General features: G+C 39.0%; 2 protein-coding genes across 2 annotated transcripts; both read right to left on the bottom strand.

The window, feature by feature from the left end:
- Positions 1–488: 488 nt before the first annotated feature.
- On the bottom strand, positions 489–8,120 carry LOC115808779 (GTPase IMAP family member 6-like; the record flags this gene model as incomplete). The annotated part of the gene is made up of 3 exons (XM_030770259.1): positions 8,064–8,120; positions 7,886–7,970; positions 489–1,642 (listed from the first exon to the last, which is right to left on the bottom strand). Coding segments are annotated over exons 1-3 (1,296 nt in total), but the record flags the coding sequence as incomplete, so codon positions are not given.
- A 1,473-nt stretch (positions 8,121–9,593) lies between these two features.
- LOC115808777 (GTPase IMAP family member 7-like) lies at positions 9,594–22,175 on the bottom strand. Its single transcript, XM_030770257.1, has 5 exons — positions 21,960–22,175; positions 20,886–20,952; positions 19,334–20,611; positions 11,879–12,075; positions 9,594–9,641 (listed from the first exon to the last, which is right to left on the bottom strand). The coding sequence occupies exons 2-5, from the start codon at positions 20,890–20,892 to the stop codon at positions 9,594–9,596; spliced, it is 1,530 nt and encodes a 509-aa protein (XP_030626117.1). The 5' UTR covers positions 20,893–20,952; positions 21,960–22,175.
- Between the last annotated feature and the right edge of the window lie 872 nt (positions 22,176–23,047).

Genomic DNA, 23,047 nt, shown 5'->3' with positions numbered 1-23,047 from the left:
AATCTGAATTGTTATTAAACTCTTCATATTAAGCCAGGCATTCCTGTCTACTTTACAGCTGCTAACTACACATAAGCTGTATTTAATTCTTTCTTTAATTTGGTCTTCCCAAAGTTCAAATGTTGACCCATGTAACCTCTAAAAACAACAGACTGTCAAATTTGACTGGATTTGGCATAGTTATTCCTCCAAGCAAAATTTTTTTGGTTGTGTTGATCCTGGATGTGCTGAGGAGAACAGACTGATTAAATAGACGTATTTATATAGTGTAAAAGCCATCCTGACGAGTGTCTCCTCACCCACAAAGTCAGTGTCGAACATACACTGTGAACGCTCACCTGTTTCCTGTGTCTGTCTATCTCCTCTCTGTGTCTTTCCTCCTGTCTCTCTCTCTCTTGTTTCAGTGTTTCTATCAGTCTATCTTTCTCTGCCTCTGCCTCTTTCATTCTCTCAAGTTCTCTGCTCTTCTCTTCTATAATCTCTTTCATTCTTTTTATCTCTCCATCTCTCTGCTCCAGCTGCCTGTTAAATTCATTCCTCATCTTTGTGGCTGAGATACTGAGGCTGCTGTGTAGTTCAGGCAGGATGATTTTCATGAGGTTTCTCTCAGCTTCAGCCTTGGCCTCCATCTCATAGTTTTCTCTGATTTCCTCCAACTCTCTTCTGTGTTTCTCCTCTTTTTCTCTTTTCTCTCTCTCCATCTCCTCTCTCAGCCTCTCTTGCTCTTTCTCTATTTCTTTCCTGTACTCTGACTCCTCTTTCAGTTTCATCTCCAGTTCTTTCCTTCTCTCCTCATTCCTTTCATTCTCTAGCTCTATTTCTAAATCATTTATCCTTTTCTCTAAGACAACAATCTTCTCCTCTTTTTCCTGAAGCTCTCCTTCCATCTGCTTTAGCGAGTCCTGCAACTCCCTTTCCAGCTTCTCCCTAATTTCTCTCTCCTGTCTTTCTCTCCTCTCCTCTCTCTCCTTCTGAATCTTTCTCTCTATCTCTTTCAGGTGGTTCTCTGCTATTAGGTAAGTTTCACTGCTGTAGAATTTCTCTCTGTTTTTTGACATCATCTCCTCAATCTTCTCCAGCAGTTTTCTGACCTCAGTGCCTTTTGCCATGTCATTGATGTTTAGAAGGTGACATCTGTTCCTGGATTTGTCTAATAGCTGTTGAAGTGCTTGACTTCTTGCCTTCAGCAAGTCTTCCAGATTCTTCCCAACTATTCCTTCAGCATTGATGAACAGGATCATAGTGTGCCCCCAAAAGGACTCTCCAAAAATGTCCTCCATTCTCTCCAGAAGCCTGCTGTCCTCTCCGTCAGATGGTTCCAGTGGACAGACCAGGAGGAAGGTGTGGGGTCCTGGGGCAGACAGATGGACACAGAGCCCCACGTCCTTCCTCATCTCCTCCTGAGAGAGTCCAGGACTCAACCAGTCAGGAGTGTCCACCACCACCAGCTGTCTCCCAGCCACCTCCCCCTGTCTGCTCTCACTGTGCTGGGTCTCTGTGGATGTAGCAGCCTGGATCCCAAACTCCTCTCTGCCCAGGATGGTGTTTCCTGCTGCCCACTTCACTGTCTCACTCAGCCCCAGTAGCACCAGCCTCAGCTCAGGAGATACTGGCAGGTTTAAACTGGGGCTTTCTCCTCCCACTGCAAATAATCACAAATAATCTCTGAGGTTCTGTTAAACACAAAGTCTTTATGTATACTAATATTCACAGCCTTCAAACTTCAATCACAGCATGTAACATCCAAATGTTTTACATTTTGAATGTCAAAAAATGAAATTACAGATTAAATTGTGCAATATTTTCATAAATAGTATGAGCATTTTTAATTTTTAAAATGTATTCAACTGCAGTTAGTGTTTGGCACTGAACATGCACAAATCAACACAAATCACACCAATCAACTTACTCTGTGGAGGAAGGAGATCAATGCTCTTCCTTCTCCTGAGTGGAGTTGTGTCAGCTGGTCCTAAACACAATACACAGTTCATTAACACTGGTTCTGATCTGAGGTGACACATTTAACAAACATGAAAATGAGGAAGACACAGGAATTACTCTGTCATGTCTGGATTTAGACAACAACATTCTTAACATAACATTGAAATTACCCAGCACCCTATATGATTTAAAACGAATTCACTAGCAAGCTGACTTCATTTCTGCTTCTATCATGGCTGTTGCAAACTCTAGAGGTTGATACTCTATCCACTTAACTGCAGCATAAGTTTAACAATGTTGCCTTGGTTACCTGGCCGTAGCTGAATATCTTGGACAGTCAGCTGACAGCATAATTAATAAGGATGGAATAGCCCGAGAAACACCAATTTATTTTCTCCTACAACAGAACTGATGTTGGATATTTCTGTGAAGATTAGATCTTTGTGCTTCACCACACGACCTGTGTAGCATTCTGATGAACTCAGTGCTTATAAACTCTCATTAGAGTGATGCTCTCTCTATAAAATAACTCTGTGAAAAAGATCAAGACTCACTCTGAACGACACATCATGATCTATAGCATAGCTCTTATTGGAGAATTGGGATGTGCATGGATTGTGCTTGTTACTGTACTATTTCTCGTGCATTTAGTCAGACTGTGAGTTTCATCAGGTTGTGTCAGCAGAGGACTAGTTGGGTGTATTCTTCTAATTGTCATGAATAGCTGAATAGTAAGTCACTGAGTAGTTCCAAATAAACACGGCGTGACGCACACTCCTGAAGTGGTACTGAAACATATAGTAAAAATCATGTATAATATGGAAATCTGGACTATTACTGGTACACAGCAACAAAGAGGAAAAGGAGGTCAAAAAACAGAGTCATGGTTACACATGGTTTTATACTTATTAATCTCCCAAATCATTTTATAACCTCACTTTTAAAATGATGTCAGTGGTTTTTTGTTGGATTTTGATTAGAAACAGCTGAGATACAGATTACATCTTCTGACAAATCCACACAGTCCATTACTCTACATGCTGTTAGTCAATAAGTCGATAACAGTCAGTCAATAATACAGTTATTCAACAATACAGTCAGTCAATAATACAGTAAGTCAATAATACAGTAATTCAGCAATACAGTCAGTCAATAATACAGTCAGTCAATAATACAGTAATTCAACAATACAGTCAGTCAATAATACAGTAATTCAACAATACAGTCAGTCAGTAATACAGTCAGTCAATAATACAGTCAGTCAATAATGCACTTTGTCAGATTGAACAAAGATGCTTTAGACAGAATCATCCTTCAGTCAGAGGTTCATCAATAGGATTAGATGATATACTGTATGAGTCTATTTTCAGTCTGCTTTTCACACAGGGATTTCTTCTTGTTTCTTTCATTACATTACAATAACTGTCCAACTCAGAGTGAATCAAAATGAAGAGAAATGCATATGATTTATATGTGAGATATGTATCTATTAAACAGGACAGTGAGTGAGAATCAGGATTATCAGTAATGAATGAGCAGTAGAGTGTTCATCATGGTCCTGACTTTCCTATAGATATGAGCACTACTGAATCCGTCCCTGTTTCACACCACCTACTGAAAACTCATCTTTTAAAATTGTTTCCCAATTTCAGCTGCCCCTAATTACTACAACACTGCTTTTGTTTTAAGATACTCCTTATAAAAATATTACTGACACTTTTAATGGGAAAGTTCTAAATTTAAGGCACCGTCACAGCCTGCACCTCCACTTTGGACTCTTGTTTTGTTCTGTCGTTGTGCTCCTGTTCTGTCTGTCTCCACCCCTCACCTGTTCCTGTTTGTCTCATTTATTAACCTCGTTAATTTGTACCAATCATGTTTTGCCCTGTTTAGTTCTCCCTCTGTATTTAAGCCCTAGTGTTTGCCTTGTCCTTTGTCTATCGTTGTTTGTGTTTTGAACACACTGGAGGAGGACTGATGCTTGTCAGGGACCAGATCAAATGATTCTGTTGAGAAATTCCAATAATTTCTCATTAATAAACATACACACTTAAATACGAACAGTTACTCGTGCATTATTAAAAAAAAAAAGATAAAATCAAAGGACTGTTTATTTGTTTAGAGAGTATTCTATAAATAAATTGTTGTGTCTGTTTTTTTCAGACATGATGAATCTCATGTTGGAGTCCAGACACCATTTAAATACTCGGAAACTGTTCACTGTAGATAGCAAAATGTAAAGAAATAGTAAGAACTTAGAAATACCCAGTGTCTCAGTGTAAGGAAGTTTACCATATACTAGAAAAGGACACAGAAACAATAACAGACCCTTGGTCTAATTCTCAGTGTTTGAAAGACAATGTTGATGTTTTCCATGTAGTTAGACATACCAGGGAGCAGATTTGCAGGATCTGTGCAAATCTCTAATATTCATATTCATATTACTATTCAACTTTTATTTTGCATGTTGCTCAGCACCTAAACATTATGTTGCTGGTTTAGTACTAATACACAGCTAGACCTCATTTTGTCTATAGACAAAACCTGAAGTCTTTAGGCTATGGATTCTACGTGATCCAGGGAATATTTAACAGAGGTGTTGGTCTGTGATGACATGATAGACCCACACAATTGCTTCAGACTGACAGCAATACATTTAATCTGTGAATGTGTATGTCTGTATTTACACATCATCATCCATGTACAAACACACACACAGGTACATTTTTGTTTTAAATTGGAATAAATGTAAACAATTGGCACACACCTGTTTGTTAGGCTCACCAATGACTAACAGCAGAATAATTTTGCTGGACACAATTACAGATGGCAATAGGCAGTCTGCCCCTGGCCGGGACACATGTAAAATTTAAATGCACAAAAGAAAAGAAAACACACACAGCCACAAAACACGTAGCCAAAACCACACACCAGATAAATTCAGATGCACACTTGAAAATAAGAGATTATTACTTCAACTGGACCCTATCTGAACTGGTGTCAGCCAGTCAAATAGATACAGTACCACTTAACAGGGTAACACTGACCAGATAATAAAACACAGGGACAATTGAGATTCAAGGCACAGAAAGACAAGACACACGTGATTTGATCAGTAGCTGTTACACATCACAACAGACCAACGCCATTACAAACATGGAGCACCAACGACAGCAATTATGGCAACACTAAGGCTGCTAAAATGTTAGGCCTAACCACCACAAACCGTAAACAATAAAGGTGTAACAGTTCTGAAACCGAGACCAAAACCGCGATACAAACATTCATGAACTTATGTTCTGGAAGACAGGGTTTCCAGTGAACTATAGTAGCACAGCAGCAATGGGCAAAGACAAATGGATAAGATGAAGGCAGCGTGCCGGCATTGTTCAACTGAAATCGGGAATGTTGATGGCAGAAGGCTACTTCGAACATAATCAATCATTTGGGACGGCATCATCCAAATGTGAATATCACCAGTACAAGGAAAAAACAGAGTGGTGAGTAAATTGGAAATTATGGCCAGTTTGCCACTGTTTACAAGTTTGTACAAGTTTATAAGTTTACGAGTAAATTCATAATATATGAAAATAAATTTCATATCTCCCATGTCCTTTTTCACTGTACTGAAATCATACAGAACCTTAATTTCAAAACCGAGGTACATACTGAACCGTGACTTCCGCGTATCGTTACATGCCCTAGTAAACAAGGGGCCAACCAGACCAGACCAGAAAGGGGGTTTTGGGCCTTCCCCAGTTAAATACTGCACTAGACGGGCTGACATCCAGTCCAGAACAAAGGAAGAAGCACAAAAAAAACCCCCAGACAGTCACCGCAGTAATAAACTAGCATTCACACTGTGAATTTCAAAGCCAGTGAATGCCCCAGCCTATTCCATTTTGCCCCAGCTGTAGATACATTACAGCATTCACTATTTTAGCCACCTGATAATACACTACACTGTACTATATAAATGTCAGTGTTGCTTCTACCTACTAACATCAGAATGAATAATACAATACAGTGATTAAAAGAGAACACCAGTGCTAACACCAGTTACTGAGTCCAGAGAGAACCACGATAGTGCTGAGAAATTTGAAGAAACTACAGATACTACCACCACTGCTGAGGCAGACCATGCATCATTAGCACTCACAAGGAATTTGAAGAAACTAGAAATATTATAACCGCTACTCTGGTCTGAGCAAGCAGCGTTACCACTAAGAATTTAAAGAAACTATCAGTGTTTTGGATATGCATAAACTTTGTTCACACACGATACTATCAGCCACGCAGCAGTGGGAGGTCTAATACATCACAGGTGGGAAAAACTGTGGCCTAACGCTGTTGTCGCAGCAATCCTACAATTAAAACACCATTTAAGAGAGAGAAAGAAAAACAATCCTGCCAAACATAGAATGCGCAGCCATTTATTTTTAAAGGAAAAATCAGTAGCTCATACCTTTTTGCTCTTGCAAGGCAAATCTTACACATAACCCCAGAAAAAGCCAAATGGTTCAGGATCAAAAATGCAGCAAATGAAACATGAGTTTAAGTGCTTGATTAAATCTCTGTATGTGAATCGCTCCACTAATCCATGATGTTCATGTGATAATCCAACAGACCATGCATACTCATGCATTCGGATAATACAGGCGGCGTCAGTCAGGTGTGTTTATTATTCGGTGACCCATAACACCTGTTTTAGCTTCTTAACCGTTAGACCAGTACTCCAGGTGAGGGAATGACCAATACACCCTATCAGACCAGTGCTCCCGATGAGGAGCAGAAACCATGATTGATAACTGATGACAGACATGTCAGAGCCTGCCGACTCCACCCCATGCTAAATAAGGACTCTTGCTACCATATAAGAACTTCCTATGCTTATCACGGACATCTATTGGTGCTGGTAGTTTCTGTGTAATTGTGTAATCTGTATAATACTAAGTGATTAGCAGAAGTAGCCCTGAGGACATGGTGAGAGTGTATGTGGAACATCTATGGCTGGAGCCTCTTTGTGTTTGGAAACTGAAATGTCTGAGGATGGTGATCTGTGTTTGACTGTGGAAAAGAACTGTGGACCAACATCACTGGACTGGATCAAATTCTTCTCCCTGACTTGGCTCATTTTTTAGTGTTTCACATGGTATCAGCACTATTTCACAGAACTTTTTACGATCAAAGGCACAAAAACACCAATAAATGTGTCTGAAATTAGCAGCAAATGTTACAAAAAGTTGGTGTGTTTGTGTTTAGAAAGCTTTTCTTTAAACAATGAAGGAGAAACTGTATATTAATGCAATAAGTGTGCTTTTTTTTATAAGATGTAAGCGTAAGACATTTTATGTTTTAATTCATTCATATTTTTTCTTTATGTTTATAAATATAAATGAAGAGAAATATGTGAGGGACTGTATGTTTTTGATAAGCTGTATTGGGGGTTGATGTAATTCCTTAATTCATGTGTATACGCTTGTAGCAGGAAAGGCTCCCATGGGACTCTGAGCAAAAAGGGTAAAAAATGAAGGTGTTTATTTTTTGCACTGCACACGCCAACAGAAATAAATCGAAACAAAATTTTTCTGTCAGAAGAAAATCTGAAGTTACGATATTCGACTACGGTAAGAAAAAAGTTTGGTCCACCATCAAAACCCCAAAACAAGCCCATTAAAGCCGGACTTAATGAACGAATACGTGTGAAGTGGACCTGTCTTCACGTGACAGTATTCTAAATATTAGATGCTAATGCTACTGTTCCCTGTGAGCTTTATACAAAATATAAACGACTTAATCACACATACACATCTAAATGCTTTGGCTCCAGTAGAATATATCAGATTAATCTACTGAATATGAATGAATGATGATGTTGAATGAAATTCATGTCAACAGTGTCAACAGTGAGTTTTTCATTATGTCATAAATACAGAACACTTACCATAGACCTGCAAGTGAGCCTGTAATGCTGACCTCTGACCCTCTCCACAGATGACCTCACACCTGTACTCTCCTCCATCAGTCCTCTGAACATCTCTCAGTGTCAGAGACACATTTCCTCTCTGGAGTTCCTCCATGATCAGACTCACTCTGCCCTCATAGCCCCTCCCCTCTCTCACCTCTCCATTCTTATACTGGTAAAAACACTCTGTCCTCTTAAACCACCTGATCTCCATGGTAACAGCACTGGTTTTGGGAGACAGGTAACAGGGCAGAGTGACATCACAACCCACAGATGCTCTTTGGCAATTAGAACTGTAATAATGTGGGAAAAAGCCACCCACTCCTTCCAATCTTGAGACAAGAACAAGTGTATCTGTGGAGGAACAAAGAGAGATATTTCTCATTAAAACACACACACACACACACACACACACACACACACACACAGCCTGAATACAAGCATTAACTTACTCATTGAAAGGTAAAAATGGCATCCAGGCCAGTAGAGAAAATCCATAGTTTGCTTAATTGTTATTTTGTTGTTACAGGCATAGGCGTCATTTACGCTGGGGACGCTGGGGACATGTCCCCACCACTTTTTGAAAGCCTTTAGTTAGTTGAATCTAATAATGAATAAAACTACGTTGATACATTGTCCTATCATGTCATTAAGAGAGAGACCCAACATGTTTACCGATCGGTAAATCTAAATCGAAACATTTACGTAGCTGCTGTGCACTCTATTACGTATGACGCATGTGCGTTCTTAAAACGCACTCATTCAGACGTAGTTTTGGTTAATTATGAATTAGCAATTAAAAGAAAACATGTATAAAGATTGATTCCTTAGGTTACCACAAATCCTATTTGATTTTTCTTCAGTAAACGTGATTTTGTATGTCAGTTTCCTCCGATGATGTTTCTTCAAGTGGTGTTTCGTAACAAGATTCGTAACACAGTGCACAGTTAAGCTATATTTTCAGTAATGTGCTGCAATATGGCTTGGAGTAGCGATGCATAGGTTTAACACGGTCGGTCTCATTATTTGGGAAAACATGCATAGGTGGTGTGTTTAACAGACATAGGCTAACTTAGACATGTCGCTTATGTGGCTTTCAAAAACCTTTTTATTGTTTTACATGACAGTGACTTTAGGGCTGCCCTTTAAAAGTCGATGAGTAGAATCATCAGTCGGAGACGCGTCAGTCGACTGAGATTCTTCAAGTCTAGCAGTCTTTTATGTGTGTGTGTATCAGTCAGTTTGCATTACAATAACAGGACAAAACAGACAGAAATTTACAAAACGCACAGATATGACATTTCAGTGAGGAATTATGAAAAACGGGAATAATAAATACATTTTTATATTCTTGCAAAAAATATATATATATATCCACGTGACTACATGTGCTGATAGTTAACTGGTGAGAGAAACTGAAACCTGAAGTGGAGTGGTTGGTAAACTAACGATGTACCGCGGCATTACGACCTTTTGAAGGACAGCCCTAACAAAGTCAAATGCAAATTTTGTATGCAAGAATTCACTTAGTTATTTCACAGCAATGCCTTGAATTTATTTTACACAACACCAGAGCTATACAACACCAGAGCTACACAACACCAGACCTACACAACACCAGACCTACACAACACCAGAGCTATACAACACCAGAGTTATACAACTCCAGAGTTATACAACACCAGACCTACACAACACAGGAGATGTACAACACCAGAGCAATACAATACCAGACCTACACAACACAGGAGATGTACAACACCAGAGTTATACAACACCAGACCTACACAACACAGGAGATGTACAACACCAGACCTACACAACAGCAGACCTACACAATACCAGAGCTATACAACACCAGAGCTATACAACACCAGAGCTACACAACACCAGAACTGTACAAGACCAGAGATATACAACACCAGACCTACACAACAGCAGACCTACACAATACCAGAGCTATACAACACCAGAACTATACAACACCAGAACTATACAACACCAGAGCTATACAACACCAGAACTATACACATAGGCGTCATTTACGCTGGGGACGCTGGGGACATGTCCCCACCACTTTTTGTGATGGCCCATTTCATCCCCACCACTTTTAGAAAGCCTTTAGTTAGCTGAATTTAAAAATGAATAAAATTACATTGATACATAGTCCTATCATGTCATTAAGAGAGAGACCCAACATGCTTAACGATCGGTAAATCTAAATCGACATAAACACTTACGTAGCTGCTGTGCACTCTATTATGTATGACACGTGTGTTATTAAAACGCACTCATAGTAGTTTTGGTTAATTACAAATTAGAAATTAAAAGAAAACATGTATAAAGGTTGATTCCTTAGGTTACCACAAATCGTATTTGATTCTTCTTCTGTAAACATGATTTTCTATGTCAGTTTCCTCCAATGATGTTTCTTCAAGTGGTGTTTCGTAACAAGTTACTCTCAGTGCACAGTTAGGCTATATTTTCAGTAATGTGCTGCAATATGGCTCAGAGTAGCGATCCATAGGTTTAACACGGTCGGTCTCATTAAACATGCATAGGTGGTGTGTTTAACAGACATAGGCTAACTTAGACATGTCACTCATGTGGCTTTCAAAAACCTTTTTATTGTTTTACATGACAGTGACTTTAGGGCTGCCCTCTAAAGGTCGACGACTGGAATCATCAGTCGGAGACCCGTCAGTCGACTGAGATTCTTCAAGTCTAGCAGTCTTTTTTTTTTTTTTTGGCTGTCAGTGTGCATTACAATGACAGGCTAAAACAGATAGAAATGTACAAAAACGCACAGGTATAACATTTCAGTGAGGAATTATGAATAAGGGGAAAAATAAATATATTTTTATATTCTTGCTAAAAAAATATATATATATCCACGTGACAAAATGCACTGATAGTTAACTGGTGAGAGAAGCTGAAACCAGAGGTGGAGTGGTTGGTAAACTAACGATGTACCGCGGCATTTCGACCTTTTGAAGGACAGCCCTAACAACGTCAAATGCCAATTTTGTATGCAACAATTCACTTAGTTATTTCACGGCAATGCCGTGAATTCATTTTAAACTGTTTCATTTGTTTATTCATTTAGGCTACACGTTGTTTTTAATGTTTAAAGTGAAACTGAGAAAAAAAACAGACTATAAGAGCTTGATTTAAACAGAAGTAGGCCTATCTGTGTGCCATCTGTCACATTATTCCGACAAATCCATAGTCCAACATTGTATGTAGGTAACTCAAATAGGCCGCAATTCAAATCTTGCATCATATGTAACTGTCTTTTATCGATTTTTAAATGCTCAAAAATATGTCTCCATGACTCTGTTGCGTTTGACTATGTTAATGTGGTCGAAATCATCACTGAAACTCATGCCAGTGGATTTTCTGATCGCCAAAAACAGGAACGAATAGTCTAATATTCGTATTGGACAGCCAAATCCGATTCGGCTGACAAAATTCTGAGTCGGGTACAGCCCTAAGCAACTTTCAAAACATTATATAGCATAGTAACACACGTAAAAAGCGCAAGCAGCTTTTAAAGGCGATCCTTAAAGGGATGCCATTTACACCTATGGGCAGTATACAGCCCACTGATGTGAACACGTCGAACCCGTTGTTGTCCTCAGCACTTTTCAAAACAAACTGACGCCCATGGTTACAAGTGGAAGTGAAGAGTAATTTAATGTAGTGAATGAATGAAGGATGATGCTGACTGAGGCTGATAATTATCATTACAGTGTAAACAGTGAGTTTTTATGATGTAAATACACAATACTTACTTAAGACCCACAAGGAAGTCCATAATGTTGACCTCTGACCTTCTCCATAGATGACCTCACACCTGTACTCTCCTGCATCAGTCCACTGAACATCTCTCAGTGTCAGAGACACGTTTCCTCTCTGGAGTTCCTCCATGATCAGACTCACTCTGCCCTCATAGCCCCTCCCCTCTCTCACCTCTCCATTCTTATACTGGTAAATACACTCTGTCCCCTTAAACCAGCTGATCTCCATGGTAACAGCACTGGTTTCAGGAGACAGGTAACAGGACAGAGTGACATCATCTCCCTTGAACACTCTGATGTATTCATTTTTGTTCCAGGAGGATAAAGAACTTCCAGCATCGTATGGTTTTCTGATCAGAATTAGTGATCCTGATGTGAAGAGGAGAGATCTCAAATCAGTCATGATTTAATACACCAATTACTCATCTCACTTACTCACTCACTCACTCATCATCTAGGCCACTTATCCTAATTAGGATCACGGGGGTGCTGGAACCTATCCAAGCATTCATTGGGTGAAAGGTGGGGAAGAACCCTGGACAGGTCGCCAGTCCATCACTGGGCACACTAATAACTACAGATCAGAATTCACACTGATTAAAAAGTTTTCTTCAGAAATCACATAATAAGCATCACAGCTCTCATATTCATGTCTGTATATTCTGTCAGAGTTCATTCTTCAGCTATGTGAAAGAACACAGACAATTATAATTACATTTAGAATACTCTCATAACTGCATTCTGCTGAGTGTGAACACATAACAAAGTGTTTAAAAAATACAAAAATTCGTAAATGGTGACCCAGAAGATGAATGCTGATTGGTTGGACCAATACTCTACCCCTGTAGATTCACTCTGGACAATGGATTTAAACATGTTACAGGGCATCACCAGTGTCACAGTGAGGGGCGTAAAAGACATAGAAATTTAGTCAAGTAACGATGCAGCTTATAACTGCTCCCAAAAGTTTTCTTCTGGTTCAGACAAAACCACGCTCTAACTGATGTTTGACGAGTGTTTCTTTATTGTCTTCCTTCACAACTTAAACACCGTGAACAATTGAAATAAATAAATACTACTTGTTATAAACACAAGCATATTACCAGCTGGTAATATGTTAGCCTCTGTTGACCAATAGCCATTTCTTACAAAAACTAGCGACAATTTCCTCTTTAAATTTGTACTTAGATTAACTTGTGAAACAATGAATGAATCGAACAAAATTAGAATGAGTAACAATCACATACCGTGTGCGCCCTCTGACCAGAAATTCATTACAACCTTTTAATTTCGCACTGATACTCTTCATTGGCGAAAACACTGTGAATCTCCCGATGTTTCTATAATATACACGCATTTCCTTTCCAATTTGTTACTGGGGTCATGTGATCAAGCTATGTTGTCCATTTAACGGAACTCACTAAACTGAACAGTAGGTGTCGTTATTAATAAAGATATTAAGAAACAAAAAGTGAAATTTGCAAAATATTATCTAAATATTATAATAAACAAGCTATTTTCTCCGTATAGCTGTATTTAAAATGAATTACATACGAAGAAAGCAGTTACTACAGTCTCGTATATTTTATTAACGTTTCATCTCGGAGGTGATGTGAATTTGCATATTTGCCCTAAAACAACCTGTGCTTGTTGTTGAAGTTTCTGATGGCACAAAAGATTTGTGGAGAGGAGAGACTTCCCCATTCTTGACTTTTTGGAAAAACGACATACAGGAAAACCAGATTCTGCCATGTACCGCCAAGAGAACGAAACCGTAATGCAAAGACAAAACAATACATTTTACATTAACACTAACATTACATTAATTTGACTGACGCTTTTATCAAAAGCGACTTAAAAGTTGGGAAACAACATGAAGTGTTTGCGTTCTCCATGGAAACTCGTAACTGCTTCATGTGGCTAAATGCACTAAAAGAATGACCTAGAAACATCAGCTTTTTCTGCTTCCTAGTCGTAAACACTCTTTACTACCAAGGCAATAAACCTGATTAAGGGTTAAGCTGTATGTTTTACATTAACGTTTTTTTCACCCCCTGTTTAAACAGATGAGAATGGCTTTACACGACTTTTTGAGAAAAGAAGTTTAGGAACACTGAACTTCTCTCACACATTAATAATCATAATTGAAACTTAAAGATTGAAACGGTATGCTGAGGACAAAGAAAACACGTTTTCGTTCAGCCTTTTCCTCTCCACTGAAAACCATTATAAGGTTTAACGTTTGCGGCTTCCTTTTGTTAGTAGACCGTGTTTATAAATGACCCAAAAGCTGTGAGAGAAGTTTGGTGATCCAAGGTGATTTTAGTGCTGGCTCGATGATTTCTCATAAAGTCTCATCGAGTAAGTCTAGGGTGAAGAATGCTCCTGGCATTTCCCGAGAGCATGGACTTCTGTGACTTTATTTATTTATTTATTTATCTATTCATTTGCTTATTTTTTTATTTTCCACGTGAGCGTTTTAGATTGTCCCGATAACCAGGCTACTTTCCTCATTCGACTGCCAATATTAATTTCTTGCCTTTATTAAACTCACGCAGTGATTTGTTTTATAGGACTTACTGGAGCACAATATACAGCTGGGCGTACGCGCTGGTGACAGTTATATATGCAAAAAGAAAACACACACACATACACACACACACACATACACGTTTTTTAAACGAAGGTGGTCTCGGTAGAGACCAAAGGCCATATTTGTCAAGACCGAGACAAGGCCAAGCACAAATATTGACATGTCCAAGACAAGAAATAATGTCTAATGTCCGCACACAAGTCAAAATCCAAACTGGAGTAAGTCCCTGTCTTTAGAAATGAATTATTTTAATACTGCACTGGACATGGTTGGTTTCTCTCTGCTATGTTGACAGACATGTTTTAAAAATTTATTTTGGAATTAAAATGCTCTTTCCTGCTCGTGTCCATCTAAGTTGTGGTGAAAATTCTTGTCCCATTTGGCCTAAACTAAAAGATTATTGATATGTTTAACCTCTCAGCTCCTCAGTATTCATAGGCTACAATGCACACAATACTGAACTAATTTCAATAAAGTCAAAGGATCAAAATAAGGAGAAACATTGTTAATCAAACTAAAGCTTTTCATCTGACACTCTTCAGAGTATGAAACGTCAGAAAGTGACCGAATCAATTATGAAAATTATAAATCCAGATGTGGACAGAAATGTACCAATCAGAGAAGGTGTAGATGAATTGCCGTTGTGTTTTACAACACCAAGCAACACCCAGATACAGTGAGATAATCAACAGAATTAGCCAAAGTCCAAGTGAGAAAACGAGCATGACTTCCTGTCTACATGATACTCTTTGACCATTCCGTCATTAGGTTCGGTGTTTTCAGTCCTTTTCTTTACTGTACTGGACTACTACATTTATTCCCAGTTAAACAGTTTACTGGTGAAGCATTCTGCTATTTGAATTCCACCATATTACCACACCTCTCTCTTTTTCTAGTCATGTCTTTATGTGTCTAATCCTCATCATCTCATCTTTCCCTTACACTTCTCTCCTGCTCTGTCTCTTCACACTGTAATGTTTTCTGTCTTTTCATTTGTATCTGTGACTCTACACTGATCAGACTGCTCTATTACCCCAGTGCTCTCTGTGTGTCAGTCATGAAATACATTCAGACTTTTCTTAAGGAAAGATCAAATGACTTAAAACACAAGAAAATCAAACACACACAACATCCCATCAGGCTGCCCAATTGGGCCAAGGATACATGCAGCACGCTACAGTTGGCAAAGGAATTAATAGGTACATACATTCACAAATATTTTTTTTTAAATCAACTGTATTTTACATTTGCTGAGTTGTTGCAACAATTTCAGTTTTTAACAATTTTCAGTTGTGGCAGCAGCTGGTAACAGCAACTGGTGTCAAATTATATGTGGTTTTTTTTTCAACATCTGACACACCCAATTTCACGATCAGAATAAGTTTCAGGGTCATCGAGTTAATCAGTATCTAACATGACTGTAAGTCAAACTTTTAACACAGAACCATCTCTCCTGTCCCTTACAGAGCAGCAGAGTTTACCCAGGGTTTATCACTCAGAGACTGGTTATGTGAGACCACTGATGGACAGAGGTCTGTGGAGGGAAAGGACCAGTAACACAGACCAGTAACACAGACCAGTAACACAATCACCTGTCTTTTATGTCTTATACTGACAAAACATAATGATAAAACATACAAAGTTTCTGATTGTATTTTACTCAATAAGAGGAACATTTGGGGGAACATGTGACTAGTTTAAGCTCTATTAAATATTTAAAGTTGATTTTTTTTTTATTTAAGTTGGTCAGCAGAAAACTAACAGAAACTAAAGGGAAAGTATGTACAATCAGTCACTAAATAATGACTAAAGATGAAAAGACATTTCTGTTTGTTTCACTTAATATAGTGCATCAGAGTCATTCCGTAATGGAGAACTGCTCCTTTATCTGTGAGAAACTAACAGAGAGACAGGTTAAATACATAACAACAGTACTAACTATATGACCAAAGCATGGTAGAACTGCTAAAACAAGAGAGACAGAAAGAGAGAGAGAGAGACAAGGAGACAGAAAGAGAGAGACAGCAAGTGTGTGTGCGTGTGTGTGTGTATGTGTGTGTGTGGGTGTGTGTGTTTTAAAATACACAGAAACACATTTTGCGCGGAACACACACACACATTTTCAAAGGCCAGGAAAATGTTTAATTGTTTTCTTTTGCTCATTTTAACACTACTTATTTGATTGCTAACACAAGCTAAATATGGTTAAATCCAGCATTGCCAACATCAGGATTTAACACCAGAAATGTTCATCACGCAATGACCTGTAGCCAGTGACGTTAACACCAATTATACAACTTTCCATTCCAACCGACTCCGACCCAGTAATTTGATTGGACGAGAGTGCTGATTTTCAGTATAACAGCACTCCCTCTTGTGTGACGTTGCTTTATCAACTAGTTCATTATGTAGCTACATTACTTTAAAGCTCAGTCCCTCACTGTGACAGCCCAGTGAAACTCAATGAAAAACAGATGCCGTAGTTCTATGACATGCTTTGCTGAGCTCCTTGTTAACAGTGTTCATTATTACATACTGAATGATCTTGAAACACTATTTTTTTCTAACATGGCAAAACTGATGCTGATTCCCAATGCAAATAAGGAGAAATAAAGTGCATCACTCTTAGACAGTAAAAAGGGCTGATATTGAACATATTGATGAATGACAGTTAATAACCATTAAACTCCACGGTCTGCCTGTAAAACACTGTATTCTACCTCTGCCTCCAGGAATCTATGACAGCCTTGAGATGCATCAGAGCCTCGTGGATAAATTATCCAGCAGGAATCTACTGCAGCCTGGACAAACAAAAAATAATTACCCTCTTTGGTATTGACTTCTCTTTCCCTCTTCCTGGTTGCCACTTTTTCCTACTGCTGCTTTACTCTGTGGGTCATTTTGCTAAAGCTTATTGTCCAATAAACCATCAGATTAAACAGTCAAGGAAATTATACTGGTGAAAATATGTGTCTCGTAAAACAACTGGAAGTAATATTTAAAAACTGGTCAGTTAAGATTTGTCCAGTTGAAACTTTTTTGATCACAGAAATATTTGTGTTCACTGTGTTTGTTGGTTCAGAATCAAAGTCATCAGACACACATTGTGCCATAGTTCTGTTTCATCAGTGTGTAGCCCTGTTGAATGTTCATTTGCCCCCAAGTCATTTTAATTAAATATTTAATGTAATGTTATGAGAGCTGAAAAGCTTTTATGATGTACATAGTTACTGTATGGAGCACAACTTGGCAGGTTCAGCTTAACGGTTCATTATTAGTTGAGTGAGAGTCATCATCTGTTCCAGTACTGGCCTCGCTAGAGGTCCCTGCACCTAGCTACCCAGACAGCTCAAACATCTACTCAGTAACTCCAGGAGAACCAGGATTCTGTTTCTGAAGTTTACTTGAATAGTTCTTTTTGTGAAACTGAAACAAACACAAAATGACATGCTGAAATTACAGATATGACAAGGTAGGTATTATGCAGCAAGTTTAACCATAAATAAAGGCAAATGTCTTAACAGGTGAGTATAATAGGATACCAGCCTAAGTATGTTAGCTTAGCTGCAATCATACTGTATCTGATCAACTAAAAAAATAAACAATTCACCATAAACTCTTGAAATGTGTAGTTATTCCATTTCAGTATATTTCCAATTAACAAATTCACTTACAGACAATGTGACTAACAAGTCTTGTAAGGATGGATGGAACAGGATTTACAGGACACCATCACACAGCAGCAACACTGCAATGCTGACACTAAATGAAGACTACTTCCTGTCTTTATAGTAGGCTGCACTACTATTAACTGCCACTAGATGGTTTCAACAATCAAACCAGCAAAACCCAAACAGGTGGCTGAACAGTTCCTGTAACCTGATTGGTCAGGGGGCGGGATGTGTAGGAGAGCAGGGAGTTGGAGTCGCAAGGAGAGGGAGTGTGGGGACCACAGGAGTTAATTTTGAGTAAAAAAAAAAGAAAAAGAAAAAAATATAAGAAAAATAGAGCTTTTTATGTTCTGTCAGAGAGTGATACAAGATATCGTCTCTGTAACTGTATAGCGTCAATTCCATGGGAAGAGGTTTATGTTAGCAGTTGACAAGTTTTTCTTTTTCCTCCAAGTGTCAGGGCTAGTTGAATGTCTACAAGCGCAGAGGCTAAACGGTCATTAACTAACACCTGTTGTGAAATGAAGAACCTGCCACACAAATGAAAAAGCTTCTTCTCTGTACGTAACCCCATACCTGGACTCTCCTCCATCTGTCTTCAGCAGTAAAAATTAATGTGCATGCATCAGTATGAAGGACAAATCCAAATGCAGATGGCCTATTTGTCTTGGCCATAACTGTGTGTCCACATGTGTGTGGACTTAAGATAATCAAAATTCTTACACACTCCATGTTCTGCATTTACACTGTCATAATGACCTTTCCTTACTCACAGCTGTTGTGTGGAAAGAACATGTATCAGGCTGATAGAGAGATGGTGTGTTCAGTCCAGTAAGTCCGGTCGTGGAGGTCATGTGAGAATGAGTAGACGCCAATCGTGAAACTATTTGTCCTCAGTAGGGTTAGTGCTTTATTGTACACAGAGTGGATCAAACCACTCATGTGAGGGTGCTCTGGCACTTGGTCTAGTGCTTAGTCACGTAGAGCTCTGATGTAAGGCTCTGGTGTTGTGCAGGGTCTTCACTGGTCACCAGCTCCAAGGGGGTCAGGTGATGTTGCCGGCTCAGTCAAGCTCAGCTGGGAGTCAAACCCAGGCCTCCTGTGTAACACACAAGGACTTTAACACTGGCCTACTCAACTGGCAGTACTTATATTGGAAGGCAGCTCAGACCCAATAAGTGGAGGAGGACTGGTACAGCAGTGGTGCTCCCAGAGCTGCAGCCATCACACAAGGTTTTTGAAGATGTAAATGCTCTATTTTTGGACATAAAATAAATTTTTCCTCTTGTTTCTGTTTAAACTAACAGTCTCTCCATTTCTGTTTGTGTCTTCACCAGTCTCTCCAGCACTCTTTCTAATTCACTGTCCTGCTCCTCATTGCTTTTCCTCAATCTCTTTATCTCTTTGGCTTGTGCCTCAAGTGTTTCCTTATTTCTCTCTATCTCTCTGTCCTTTTCCTCTAGTATGTACTTAATTCTCTCGATCCTTCTCTCTTTCTCCTCTAGTATCTTCATCATTCTCTTCATTTCTTCATCTTTCTCCTCTGTCTTTATGTTAAATTCACTCTGTAGCTTTTTAATAAAGGGTCTAATTTTGCTCTGCAGTTCTGGCAGAATAATCTTCATAAGATTTCTCTCAGCTTCAGCTTTGGCCTCCATCTCATATTTCTCTCTGATCTCCTCCAACTCCTCTTTGTGTCTGTCCTCTTTTTCTCTCTTCTCTCTCTCCCTTTCTGTCTCTCTTCTCCTTTCTTTCTCTTCTTCCACTTGCCTCTCCAACTCTTTCTTTCTATTTTCATTCTTCTCATTCTCAAGCTCTTTTTCCAGCTCAGCTATCCTTTTTTCAAGTTCTCTAATCTTCTCATCTTTTTCCTTATTCTGTTGCTCCGTTTTCATGACATAATTGTGCAGATCTATTTCATATTTCCTCTCCAACTCTTTCTCCTCCTTCTCTCTCCTGTTTTTCTTCTCTTTTTCAATCAATATTTTCATTTCTGTGACTTGCTCCACTGCTTCTTGGTAAACGTCACTGCTGTAAAATTTCTCTTGGTTTTTTGACACCATTTCCTCAATCTTCTGCAGCAGTTCTGTCACCTCAGTAACGTCCCTGTTCTTAACATTCACAAGGTGACACCTGTTTCCACATTTCTCCATCAGCTGCTGAAACCTATGACTTTTCATCTGGATAACCTCTTCTACATTAACCCCCCTTAACCCTTCAGTATTTATGAAGAGGATCATTGTGTGTCCCCAGCATTTGTCCCCAAAAATGTCCTCCATTCTCTCCAGCAGCTCACTCTCCTCTCCCTCAGATGGTTCCAGTGGACAGACCAGGAGGAAGGTGTGGGGTCCTGGGGCAGACAGACGGACACAGAGCCCCACGTCCTTCCTCATCTCCTCCTGAGAGAGTCCAGGACTCAACCAGTCAGGAGTGTCCACCACCACCAGCTGTCTCCCAGCCACCTCCCCCTGTCTGCTCTCACTGTGCTGGGTCTCTGTGGATGCAGCAGCCTGGATCCCAAACTCCTCTCTGCCCAGGATGGTGTTTCCTGCTGCCCACTTCACTGTCTCACTCAGCCCCAGTAGCACCAGCCTCAGCTCAGGAGATACTGGCAGGTTTGAACTGGGGCTTTCACCTCCCACTGCAAATAATCACAAATAATCTCTCGTGTTTCTGTTAAATACAAAGTCTAAATCAATTAATGTACACAGTCTTCACACTTCAAACGCAACAAGCAGGTCCCTAATTTCCTGGACTTGGAATGGCAAATACTGAAATGAAATTAGAGATTAAATCATGTGATATCTTCATAAATAATATAAGCATGATTTGTTTTTAATGCGTTCAACTGCAGCTACTTTGGCACTGAACAGGTACAGACCACAGATCAACACAAATCAAACAAATCAACTCACCCTGCATGAGGTGGTTTAGCACTGTCTTTTCTCCTGAGTGGTAGTTTGTCAGCTGGTCCTAGATACACTACACGATACATTAAAACGGGTTTAACTGGTCAGTTATGTCTTGATTTAGACAACAAAATTGCTAACATTGATATTACCTGGCACCATATTTAATTTAAAATGAATTCATTAGCAAACTGGCTTCACTTCTGCAACTACCACATCTGTCGCACATTACTCTATGGAGGGAGATGCTCTATCTACTTAACTGCAGCATTTGTTTAACCATTTTACCTTGGTTACCTGGCCATAACTGGATACCTTGGATTGTCAGGTGACAGTATAATTAATATGGATGGAATGACTGAAGGATCACCGATATATTTAACTTCTACAGTGAAACTGATAATGGATCTTTATATAAAGTAAAGATTTTTCTCCTTTTCTCCCCCCCCCCCCCCCCCCCCCCCCCCCCCCAAAAGGAGTAAAAAAAGCAGTTTTCACTGTTTTACCATATAAGGACTTCCTATGTTTATAATGGACACCTAGTGATGCTGGTAGTTTCTGTGTAATTGTGTGATCGATATGATACTAAGTGAACAGCAGAAGTAGCCCTGAGGACATGGTGAGAGTGTATGTGGAACATCTATGACTGGAGCTTCTTTGTGTTTGGACAGTGAAATGTCTGAGGATGGTGATCTGTGTTTTGACTGTGGAAAAGAACTGTGGACAAACATAACTGAACTGGATCAAATTCTTCTCCCTGACTTGGCTCATTTTTAGTGTTTCACCAGGTTTCAACGCTATTTTACAGAACTTTCCATGCTGAATGTGCAAAAACACTATCAAATGTATCTCAGGGTAGCAGCAAATGTTTTAAAAGTCTTTATGTTTTGGTGTTTAGAAAGCTGTTCTTTAAACATTGTGGATACAAATGAAGAGAAATGTATCAGATTAATTAATGAATATGAATAAATGGTGATGGTGAGTAAGACTCATGAATAATATGTCAACAGTAAATTTTTCATTATGTCACATAAATACAACAGTAAGTTTTTTATTATGTTATAAATATAAAAGACTTACCATTGACCTGAAGGTGAGTCTGAAATGTTGACTTCCCACCTTCTCCATAGATGACCTCACACCTGTACTCTCCTGCATCAGTCCACTGAACATCTCTCAGTGTCAGAGACACGTTTCCTCTCTGGAGTTCCTCCATGATCAGACTCACTCTGCCCTCATAGCCCCTCCCCTCTCTCACCTCTCCATTCTTATACTGGTAAATACACTCTGTCCCCTTAAACCAAGTTATATTCTTAGCAACAGCACTGGTTTTAGGAGACAGGTAACATGGGAGAGTGACATCATCACCCACAGATGCTCTTTCCCATTTAGGAATGGAATTACGGTAGAAAAAACGTTTGACATCCTCTAATCTTGAGACAAGATGAAATGTTGCTGTGGCGGAACAAAGAGAAATGTTTTTCATTAACACACACACACACACACACACACACACACACACACACACACATACACGCACACACACACTGTCGCCTGGTTTTCAGTAACAAAGAGGAAAAGCTGGTCAGAAGCAGAAGTCATAACTACAATAATACAGTCAATAATACAGTTAGTCAGTCAATAATGCAGTTAGTCAGTTGATAATACCATTGGTCAATAATAAAGTTAGTCAGTGGTTAATACATTTAGTCAGTCAATAATACAGTTAGTCAGTCAATAATGCAGTTAGACAGCTGATAATACAGTTAGTCAGTCAATAATGCAGTTAGTCAGTTGATAATACCATTGGTCAATAATACAGTTAGTCTGTCAATAATGCAGTTAGTCAATAATACAGTTAGTTGATAATGCAGTTAGCCAGTCAGTAATACAGTTAGTCAATAATACAGTTAGTCAATAATACAGTTGATCAATAATACAGTTAGTCAGTGGTTAATACATTTAGTCAGTCAATAATACAGTTGGTCAATAACACAGTTAGTCAGTTAATAATGCCACAGCAGTGGAGTTCTCTCTCTACAAATATAGACGGGGGGAGAAGCTTTGTAATTCACTTGAAATGAAATTTAAGTTTGTTTCAAATTTAGTTAAAATATAAGTTTTAAAGCTCCATTATATGTTGCAAACATGATACTCTGTGATTCATT

Source organism: Chanos chanos, chromosome 3, assembly GCF_902362185.1.
Source record: "Chanos chanos chromosome 3, fChaCha1.1, whole genome shotgun sequence".
Classification (NCBI taxonomy): domain Eukaryota; kingdom Metazoa; phylum Chordata; class Actinopteri; order Gonorynchiformes; family Chanidae; genus Chanos; species Chanos chanos.
Note: the sequence above shows the minus strand (reverse complement) of the source record. Positions and strands in the feature narration are given on the sequence as shown.

What these genes read in the sequence shown, in the direction of transcription:
- LOC115808777 (XM_030770257.1), bottom strand. An exon ending in AAGCAATGAGGAGCAGGACA is followed by an intron (nt 12,076 to 19,333) that starts GTGAATTAGAAA and finishes TCTTCACATCAG; the next exon opens with GATCACTAATTCTGATCAGA. An exon ending in ACCAGTATAAGAATGGAGAG is followed by an intron (nt 9,642 to 11,878) that starts GTGAGAGAGGGG and finishes TGTGTTGTGTAG; the next exon opens with GTCTGGTATTGTATTGCTCT.